General features: G+C 42.5%; 1 protein-coding gene across 1 annotated transcript in view; it reads right to left on the reverse strand.

Moving 5' to 3' along the window:
- Nucleotides 1-1779: 1779 nt before the first annotated feature.
- The window catches only part of LOC106560291 (growth hormone-inducible transmembrane protein), a 77687-nt gene continuing 67338 nt past the window's right edge, over nucleotides 1780-12128 (reverse strand). The window contains exons 5-9 of the mRNA XM_082964963.1: nucleotides 9773-9914; nucleotides 8641-8749; nucleotides 8084-8272; nucleotides 6504-6675; nucleotides 1780-2518 (exon numbers count right to left, since the gene is read on the reverse strand). Coding sequence (XP_082821089.1) covers nucleotides 2434-2518; nucleotides 6504-6675; nucleotides 8084-8272; nucleotides 8641-8749; nucleotides 9773-9914 — 697 coding nt within the window. The 3' untranslated portion in view covers nucleotides 1780-2433. The remainder of the gene's footprint in view (nucleotides 2519-6503; nucleotides 6676-8083; nucleotides 8273-8640; nucleotides 8750-9772; nucleotides 9915-12128) is intronic.

Raw genomic sequence — 12128 nt, forward strand, 5'->3', positions numbered from 1 at the left:
CCTGTCAGTGATCTCCTTTATCCATACAGGTTAGGCTTTCCTCCTGTCAGTGATCTCCTTTATCCAGACAGGCTAGGCTTTCCTCCTGTCAGTGATCTCCTTTATCCAGACACTTTACACCCAGCATCATAACACGTTATGACATGGTCATAACCATGTCATCATGTCATAACAGCTGAAGTAACTTGTCATATCCTGTCATAATATGGCCATAACACAACACATATTAGACCTGTTGTGACATATATTTAGATATTTTATGGCTGGTTATGACATCCACAAAACCGACCTCACAAGGCAAAACATTCCATGACACCATAGTCTACTTGTCAACAGTATGTTTATAACATTTTCTGAAACTGATCATATTCAATTAGCGTTGTAATTGCACACAGATTGACGTCAGACTCCTGCACCGAACCCAATGCTCTGTTGCTGAAGACTGGGATGACTGCAGGAGCAGATTTCAGGAGCAGGACAAGACATCCTCTTTTTGACTGATGACTGACATAAGGTCATGTACGTGATAGGCCTATCTGGCTTATATGATTATGATTGTCAAAATGCTTCATGAAAGTGTCAAAGTATATTTTCTTAGTCAAAGTAAAGTGACACAGAATGGTCATAATGCTTCTTGACAGAGTCATGAGGTTTATTTTCTAAGTCCAAGTAAAGGATGGCGAATGCTTCACGACAGTTTCATAAAGTGTTTTTTCTACAAGTTACTTAAAATGTGATGGAAAAAACATGACTGTAGAATTCATTACAACAACAAAGGCCTTTTCTTAAGGGGCAGATGAGCTTTAATATTGCAGATAGATTGTGGTTTCCTCAATGTAACTGTCTGCAGCATTTCCAACTCCCCATATTTGTTTTGTAAATAATATATATAAATATTTGTTAATATATTTCCCATTTTATTTTCCCCTAACCCTACTACCCCTCACCTAACTGGAGGGAACTAACGGGCAACAAGTAGGCATCTACTTCCAGCTTGTACATTCTATATACATTTTATGGACACAGTATATTTTACAATTGTTATCTTTTGTTTGTTTTTAGTCCCATCCTTCAGCTCCACTCAACCCCTCCCATCTATCTCTGAAGACCATCCAGTCCCATCCTTCAGCTCCACTCAACCCCTCCCATCTATCTCTGAAGACCATCCAGTCCCATCCTTCAGCTCCACTCAACCCCTCCCATCTATCTCTGAAGACCATCCAGGTTAGGCTTTCCTCCCCAGTGATCTCTTTTATTAAGAAGGGCTTTCCTCCTGTCAGTGATCTCCTTTATCCAGAAGGGTTAGGCTTTCCTCCTGTCAGTGATCTCCTTTATCCAGAAGGGTTAGGCTTTCCTCCTGTCAGTGATCTCCTTTATCCAGAAGGGTTAGGCTTTCCTCCTGTCAGTGATCTCCTTTATCCAGAAGGGTTAGGCTTTCCTCCTGTCAGTGATCTCCTTTATCCAGAAGGGTTAGGCTTTCCTCCTGTCAGTGATCTCCTTTATCCAGAAGGGTTAGGCTTTCCTCCTGTCAGTGATCTTTATCCAGAAGGGCTTTCCTCCTGTCAGTGATCTTTATCCAGAAGGGCTTTCCTCCTGGTATATGTAAATGGTGAATAAAGGTGATATTATTTTCCTCGTACTGTTACTTAGTGGAGATTCTCCTGACCAAGATGTTACTGAAAACAGTATCACAGAAATTATTCAGTGAATAACACTGATCAATATGCTCCCAAAATGTCCATTTGTTTTCATGAAATAGCTCAACATAAATACACCAACTGTGTTCTCTTTCACTTTATTGAATGATACCAGAACAGCGTAGATCACTTTCATTCTAACAGAAACCACATGTCAAAGCACCACTGCTCCAAGGCTCGGCCCTATACAACACATCCAAGTTCAGTCTCTGTCAAGGAGTTAAGCACACAGTCACACGTATTGTATGTGTGGAGGCTAGAAGAAGTACAAGGCTGAGGGATGATATAAATATCTGATGTTTTCCCCATCTTTGTCTTGCTTGTCAGGAATGGGAACACCCACCTCAAAGTGGAAATAAATATAAAGGAACAATTAGAGAAGGAGACTGAGGGGCGATCTGTGATGTTGACAGATATCCCCATGAACAATCCTGACTCGAAATCAAAACATGCCTCCCGCAGAATCAAGACAAAAGCATATTTTTAAACATTCTGAATATAGAACAGAGCAAGTTGTCTTCTTTACTTGGATGAGTGGCAATATGCTCTAGAAAATTGCAATCCTCTTCTTCACACAAAAGCAACACATTTATTATTGTGTCAGTTGAAAATAAGTTTTCAAACTAATAGTATGTAACAGCTGGTGTATGGTGCTAATTGTAGAACATATAGTTGTTGTTCAACTCCGTGGAAGTTTGAAGGTTTAACGTAGATGTAAAGTCAGACTGGAAGGTCTCTATTTCTTTCTGTTTCCGCCGCCGGACAGAATCATCACCATCCTCATGAAGATGTTCAGAGTGTCCATGTAGATCCCCATGCACCTACAAGACAGAATAACACCACAAAGCACCAACCGTCAGTTTATCATCACCGTACAAGACAGGATAAACACCACTAGGCCAGCATTCTGTCTAGTAGGCCAGAATTATACTGTATCAATGGAATTTAGTATAATATCATACTGAAACATAATGGTAATTAGCATAGTAGGACATTATACGGCATCGTGACGGTATTGACAGTATTATACGGCATCGTGACGGTATTGACAGTATTATACGGCATCGTGACGGTATTGACAGTATTATACTGCATCGTGACGGTATTGACAGTATTATACTGCATCGTGACGGTATTGACAGTATTATACTGCATCGTGACGGTATTCTACACTGAACAAAAACAACATGGAACCATTTCAAAGATTTTACTGAGTTACAGTTCATATGAGGAAATCAGTCAATAGAAATAAATTCATTACGCCCTAATCTATGGATTACACATGACTGGGAATACAGATATTCATCTGTTGGTCACAGATACCTTAATAAAAAAAGGTAGTGGCGTGGATCAGAAAACCTGTCAGTATCTGGTGTGACCACCATTTGCCTCACCCAGCGCGACATCTCCTTCACATCGAGTTGGTCAGGCTGTTGATTGTGGCCTGTGGAATGGTGTCCCACTCCTCTTCAATGGATGTGTGAAGTTCCTGGATATTGGCGGGAATGAACACGCTGTCGTACATGTTGATCCAGAGCATTCCAAACATGCTCAATGGGTGACATGTCTGGTGAGTATGCAGGCCATGGAAGAACTGGGACATTTTCATCTTCCAGGAATTGCGTACAGATCCTTGTGACATGGGTCCATGCATTATCATGCTGAAACATGAGGCGATGGCGGCGGATGAATGGAACGACAATGGACCTCAGGATCTCGTAATGGTATCTCTGCGCATTCAAATTGCCATCGATAAAACGCAATTGTGTTTGTTGTCTGTAGCGTATGACTACACATACCACAACCCCACTGCCACCATGGGGCACTCTGTTCACAATGTTGGCATTAGCAAACCGCTCACCCACACGACGCCATACATGCTGCCTGCCATCTGCCCGATAGTTGAAACCGGGATTCATCCGTGAAGAGCACATTTCTCCAGCGTACCAGTGGCCATCGAAGTGAGCATTTTGCACTCTGAAGTCAGTTATGACGCCGAACTGCAGTCAGGTCAAGACCCTGGTGAGGATGACGCGCACACAGATGAGCTTCCCTGAGACAGTTTCTGACAGTTTGTGCAGAAATTCTTCGGTTGTGCAAACCCAGTTTCATCAGCTGCCCGGGTGGCTGGTCTCAGACGATCCCGCAGGTGAAGAAGCCGGATGTGGAGGTCCTGGGCTAGCGTGGTACATGTGGTCTCTGGTTGGACATACTGCCAACAACATTTGAGGGGGCTTATGGTAGAGAAATTAACATTCAATTATCTGGTAACAGCTTGAATGTACATTACCGCAGTCACTATGCCAAATGCACACTCCCTCAAAACTTGAGACATCTGTGGCATTGTGTTGTGTGACAAAACTGCACATTTTAGAGTGGCCTTTTATTGTCCCCCAGCACAAGGTTCTTGATTTGCCACACGTGTCAGGTGGATGGATTATCTTGGCAAAGGAGAAACACTCACTAAAAAAGGACGTAAACAAATGTGTGCACAACATTTTAGAGTAATAAGCTTTTTGTACGTATAGAAAATGTTGGGGCTCTTCTATTTCAGCTCATGAAAGATGGGACCAACACTTTACATGTTGCGTTTATATTTTTGTTCACTATATATCAAAGCAGGACAAAGAAATAAAAAATAAACAGGATAAATGGACTAGATGACCATCTGTTTAACCTGTTATGGCTAGGGGGCAGTATTTTCACGGCCGGATAAAAAACGTACCCGATTTAATCTGATTATTACTCCTGCCCAGAAACTAGAATATGCATATAATTATTAGCTTTGGATAGAAAACACTCCAAAGTTTCTAAAACTGTTTGAATGGTGTCTGTGAGTATAACAGAACTCATTTGGCAGGCCAAAACCTGAGAAGATTCTGTACAGGAAGTTCCCTGTCTGACCATTTCTTGGCCTTCTTGATTATCTCTATCCAATACAGGGGATCTCTGCAACGTGACACTTCCTACGGCTCCCATGGGCTCTCAGAAGGCGGCAAAAAGCTGAATCGTGGCTTTGCAGGCCCTGGTTGAAAAACAGTAGCGCGCTTGGATAGTGGCCGGTCACAGTACTATGAGACTCAGACTCGTGCACGAGGGGATCCCATGCTTTTATTTTCTCTCTCTTTGTACGTATACACGCTTTCCCGGTCGGAATATTATCGCTTTTTTACGAGAAAAATGGCATAAAAATTGATTTTAAACAGCGGTTGACATGCTTCGAAGTACGGTAATGGAATATTTAGAATTTTTTTGTCACGAAATGCGTCGTGCGCGTGACCCTTATTTACACTTCGGATAGTGTCTTGAACGCACAACAAAACGGAGGTATTTGAATATAACTATGGATTATTTTGAACCAAACCAACATTTGTTATTGAAGTAGCAGTCCTGGGAGTGCATTCTGACCAAGAACACCAAAGGTAATCAAACTTTTCTAATAGTAAATCGGAGTTTGGTCAGGGCTAAACTTGGTGGGTGTCAAGATAGCTAGCCGTGATGGCTGGGCTATCTACTCAGAATATTGCAAAATGTGCTTTCACCGAAAAGCTATTTTAAAATCGGACACCTCGATTGCACAAAGGAGTTCTGTATCTATAATTCTTAAAATAATTATGTTTTTTGTGAACGTTTATCGTGAGTAATTTAGTAAATTCACCGGAAGTGTTCGGTGGGAATGCTAGTTCTGAACGTCACATGCTAATGTAAAAAGCTGGTTTTTGATATAAATATGAACTTGATTGAACAAAACATGCATGTATTGTATAACATAATGTCCTAGGCGTGTCATCTGATGAAGATCAAAGGTTAGTGCTGCATTTAGCTGTGGTTTTGTTTTGTGACATTATATGCTAGCTTGAAAAATGGGTGTCTGATTATATCTGGCTGGGTACTCTGCTGACATAATCTAATGTTTTGCTTTCGCTGTAAAGCCTTTTTGAAATCGGACAGTGTGGTTCGATTAACGAGAGTCTTATCTTTAAAATGCTGTAAAATAGTCATATGTTTGAAAAATTGAAGTTTTTGTATTTTTGAGGAATTTGTAATTCGCGCCACGCCTATCATTGGATATTGGAGCAGGTGTTCCGCTAGCGGAACGTCTAGATGTAAGAGGTTAAACAGTAGGATACAGAACTGGACTAGTTCTCTTTATATCTGTTTAAACAGTAGGATACAGAACTGGACTAGTTCTCTTTATATCTGTTTAAACAGTAGGATACAGAACTGGACTAGTTCTCTTTATATCTGTTTAAACAGTAGGATACAGAACTGGACTAGTTCTCTTTATATCTGTTTAAACAGTAGGATACAGAACTGGACTAGTTCTCTTTATATCTGTTTAAACAGTAGGATACAAAACTGGACTAGTTCTCTTTATATCTGTTTAAACAGTAGGATACAGAACTGGACTAGTTCTCTTTATATCTGTTTAAACAGTAGGATACAGAACTGGACTAGTTCTCTTTATATCTGTTTAAACAGTAGGATACAGAACTGGACTAGTTCTCTTTATATCTGTTTAAACAGTAGGATACAGAACTGGACTAGTTCTCTTTATATCTGTTTAAACAGTAGGATACAGAACTGGACTAGTTCTCTTTATATCTGTTTAAACAGTAGGATACAGAACTGGACTAGTTCTCTTTATATCTGTTTAAACAGTAGGATATAGAACTGGACTAGTTCTCTTTATATCTGTTTAAACAGTAGGATATAGAACTGGACTAGTTCTCTTCATATCTGTTTGAACAGTAAGGTACAGAAATCAGACACTGCAGTAAAGATTACTCTGCAGACGTCACTTACGAGTTGATGGGGTCGTATTTCTGCATCCCGTACATGGGGTACGTCTCCGCCCTCTTGATGACCTTCTGGGTGTCGTAGAGCAGGAACATGCTGAAGAGGACCAGACCTCCGTAGATAGCGATGGAGTACAGGCCTGCTCCCATCGCTGAGGTAGGGGGCAGGAACATTGAGCCTGGGGACAGAGAGAGTGGAGAGGACATTGTATTAATACCATGTCCTCAAGTTCAATGAATAACTGAGGAGAAATGATGTGTCAAGGGTGTTTATCACCAGAGAGCCAAATCCTAAATAATGCTATTTGAAAAAGAAGAAACTCCAGCACACTGGTATCTTGAATACTCCACTAACAATTTACTGGGTTTGATGGAACAAAAGGTTATGGTTCAATAGACTTCATTGATGTCTGTCTACCATGTTGTTTTTCATTGATAAACACTTAAAAAAGGCAATAACCATCTAGTTGTCCTCTAAAAGTATGATGTTTACATCCCTGCATTTTATGTTCCTTTGTGAATTGGACCATAATAAAACAGACTGTGAAGAAACGCCTACTAACCGATGGAGGTGGTGGAGACCACTGAAACCCACAGCCAGGGATATTGATCTAAAGATACTAACAGATGGAGGTGGTGGAGACCACTGAAACCCACAGCCAGGGTTATTGATCTAAAGATACTAACAGATGGAGGTGGTGGAGACCACTGAAACCCACAGCCAGGGTTATTGATCTAAAGATACTAACAGATAGAGGTGGTGGAGACCACAGCCAGGGATATTGATCTAAAGATACTAACAGATGGAGGTGGTGGAGACGACTGAAACCCACAGCCAGGGTTATTGATCTAAAGATACTAACAGATGGAAGTGGTGGAGACCACTGAAACCCACAGCCAGGGTTATTGATCTAAAGATACTAACCGATGGAGGTGGTGGAGACCACTGAAACCCACAGCCAGGGTTATTGATCTAAAGATACTAACAGATAGAGGTGGTGGAGACCACTGAAACCCACAGCCAGGGTTATTGATCTAAAGATACTAACAGATAGAGGTGGTGGAGACCACTGAAACCCACAGCCAGGGATATTGATCTAAAGATACTAACAGATGGAGGTGGTGGAGACCACTGAAACCCACAGCCAAGGTTATTGATCTAAAGATACTAACAGATGGAGGTGGTGGAGACCACTGAAACCCACAGCCAGGGTTATTGATCTAAAGATACTAACCGATGGAGGTGGTGGAGACCACAGCCAGGGATATTGATCTAAAGATACTAACCGATGGAGGTGGTGGAGACCACAGCCAGGGATATTGATCTAAAGATACTAACAGATAGAGGTGGTGGAGACCACTGAAACCCACAGCCAGGGTTATTGATCTAAAGATACTAACAGATGGAGGTGGTGGAGACCACTGAAACCCACAGCCAGGGATATTGATCTAAAGATACTAACAGATGGAGGTGGTGGAGACCACTGAAACCCACAGCCAAGGTTATTGATCTAAAGATACTAACAGATGGAGGTGGTGGAGACCACTGAAACCCACAGCCAGGGTTATTGATCTAAAGATACTAACCGATGGAGGAGGCGAAGACGACTCCGAATCCCACCGCCAGGGGTCCTCCCATGTTGAGGAACTTCTCACTGGGGGCACACATGGCCACGGTGGACAGACCCCCCACAATGCCCGCTGTGTACCAGGCTGCCCTCATCATCAGGGGCCCACCTAGCAAAGTCATGGGGGCTATGACCGCTCCCATCACACCTGGAAACACAGGGACAAATGGATTGATTTATTTACTAGGTTTGTTTAAAAAAAGGGACCATGTACGTACATCAAACATGAAAAAGCACCAGATTTTAGCTACACGGCTATTTAATCATCTGAGGTCCAAATATATATATATATATATCACAAGATGTTCTATTTAAAGAAAACAGATCTGGTATTTAACAGTCACAGCACCAGTGTGGTAAGTACTAGAAAACCCTGTTCCATTCAAGTTGACTGCTGCTGCATAGTGAGGGTATTCTGAACCTTTATAGTACTGCCCTCTAGTGGTGAATACAAGCAAGTAGGACGTTTCAATTGACAAATGCTTGGTAAAGTGTGAAGGTAAAGCAGTCCAACACCTGCATGTAGCATCCAGGCTAGATGTTTGGCTCCTGGGCTCTGGTCATAAGAGATAGATCTGACCAGCATGCCTGCTCCAATCATGGCTGCAAAGGTAGCTCCAATAGCCTGGTGAAAAAAAATGACAAACGTCTATTATTTCAACAACAAAAGAACACCCACAGTGGCTATTGAAAAGTGTCTGGAAATCATACACAATGGTTTGAAAATCAGCACCAGATGTATCAACACAAAACAATGAGGTTAGGTGGGCCCTCAAACCACTACTCTCCTTTAAGGGTTAATAACATTCAGTGGCTGCAGATATACTTTTAGTCAGTCAATGGCCCAGTGGCAACAGTCATCGTAAATACTCATATTTCTTTGAAGGTAAACTCAGCGATATGACGTAGATGCAGAAAGTGAACAGCATAGGGAGTCAATTTCTTAAACCACTAAAAGCGTTGAAGCGTGAGGCTCAACTTCCCCACTGTTTTGGTCCCTTGTCTACCCCGCTGTAACAGCTTCTCTACTGTTTTGGTCCCTTGTCTACCCCGCTGTAACAGCTTCTCTACTGTTTTGGTCCCTTGCCTACCTCGCTGTAACAGCTTCTCTGCTGTTTTGGTCCCTTGTCTACCTCGCTGTAACAGCTTCTCTGCTGTTTTGGTCCCTTGTCTACCTCGCTGTAACAGCTTCTCTGCTGTTTTGGTCCCTTGTCTACCCCGCTGTAACAGCTTCTCTGCTGTTTTGGTCCCTTGTCTACCTCGCTGTAACAGCTTCTCTGCTGTTTTGGTCCCTTGTCTACCTCGCTGTAACAGCTTCTCTGCTGTTTAGGTCCCTTGTCTACCCCGCTGTAACAGCTTCTCTGCGGTTTTGGTCCCTTGTCTACCCCGCTGTAACAGCTAAATCTATGCAAATGGAAGATCTTTGTGTAACTGTGTGAGAGTGAAGTCTTGCATCTCGCTCATCTCAATATCTGCGGTGCTGCTCGTGACAACGTCATTTAGCTGAATCTATCTTTCAAAACAAGCTGTCTTGACTGGTTAAATCCAGGTGAAATAATAAAAGCTGCTTTGACTGGTTAAATCCAGGTGAAATAATAAAAGCTGTTCTACTGGTTAAATCCAGGTGAAATAATGAAATGTGAATTACCAGCCAGGATCCTCTCATCATGACACCCATGAGGGCTGGGGTCCTGCTGACGGCTACAGCCGACAGAGCTGTCATCCCCACACTGCCTGCAAAGTACATGTAGGTGGAGTGGATCCTGTCCTTCACGTACTGGGGCCAGATACTGGGGCCAGAGACACAGGGAAAATAAACATCTACAGAGGACAACACGTGTTGATATACCTGCACAATAGGCACCCTGTTCCCAACATAGGGCACTATACTCAACCAGGACACATTAGGGCTCAGAGTGAGTGCACTCTGTAGGGAATAGGGTGCCCTTTGGGACACATATAAGTAACCATGGGATAATACCAGTACAACACACACACACACACACACTACTATGGGATAATACCAGTACAACACACAGACACTACCATGGGATAATACCAGTACAACACACACTACCATGGGATAATACCAGTACAACACACACACACACACACACACACACACACGGGATAATACCAGTACAACACACACACACACACACACACACTACCATGGGATAATACCAGTACAACACACACACACACTACCATGGGATAATACCAGAACAACACACAGACACTACCATGGAATAATACCAGTACAACACACACTACCATGGGATAATACCAGTACAATACACACACTACCATGGGATAATACCAGTACAATACACACACTACCATGGGATAATACCAGTACAATACACAAACTACCATGGGATAATACCAGTACAATACACACACTACCATGGGATAATACCAGTACAACACACACTACCATGGGATAATACCAGTACAATACACACACTACCATGGGATAATACCAGCACAATACACACACACACACACACACACACACGGGATAATACCAGTACAACACACACACACACACACACACACACACACACACACTACCATGGGATAATACCAGAACAACACACAGACACACACACACACACACACACACACACACACACACACACACACACACACACACACACACACACACGGGATAATACCAGTACAACACACACACACACACACACACACACACACACGGGATAATACCAGTACAACACACACACACACACACACTACCATGGGATAATACCAGTACAACACACACTACCATGGGATAATACCAGTACAACACACACTACCATGGGATAATACCAGTACAATACACACACTACCATGGGATAATACCAGTACAATACACAAACTACCATGGGATAATACCAGTACAATACACACACACACACTACCATGGGATAATACCAGTACAACACACACACACACACACTACCATGGGATAATACCTGTACAACACACACACTACCATGGGATAATACCAGTACAACACACACACTACCATGGGATAATACCAGTACAATACACACTACCATGGGATAATACCAGTACAATACACACTACCATGGGATAATACCAGTACAACACACACTACCATGGGATAATACCAGCACAATACACACACACTACCATGGGATAATACCAGTACAATACACACACACTACCATGGGATAATACCAGTACAACACACACACTACCATGGGATAATACCTGTACAATACACACACTACCATGGGATAATACCAGTACAATACACACACACTACCATGGGATAATACCAGTACAACACACACACACACACACACAACCATGGGGTAATACCAGTACACACACACACACACACACACACACACACACACACACACACACACACACACACTACCATGGGATAATACCAGTACAACACACACACACAACCATGGGATAATACCAGTACAACACACACACACAACCATGGGATAATACCAGTACAACACACACACACACTACCATGGGATAATACCAGTACAACACACACACACACACTACCATGGGATAATACCAGTACAACACACACACACACAATACCATGGGATAATACCAGTACAACACACACACACACACACACACACACACTACCAAGGGATAATACCAGTACAACACACACACACACACACACACACACACTACCAAGGGATAATACCAGTACAACACACACACACACTACCATGGGATAATAGCAGTACAACACACACACACACACACACACACACACACTACCGTGGGATAATACCAGTACAACACACACACACACACACACACACACACACACTACCGTGGGATAATACCAGTACAACACACACACACACACACACACACACACACACACACACACACACTACCATGGGATAATACCAGTACAACAAACACACACACACACACACTACCATGGGATAATACCAGTACAACACACACACACACTACCATGGGATAAT

This window comes from Salmo salar, chromosome 18 (assembly GCF_965601325.2).
Source record: "Salmo salar chromosome 18, fSalSal1, whole genome shotgun sequence".
Lineage (NCBI taxonomy): Eukaryota > Metazoa > Chordata > Actinopteri > Salmoniformes > Salmonidae > Salmo > Salmo salar.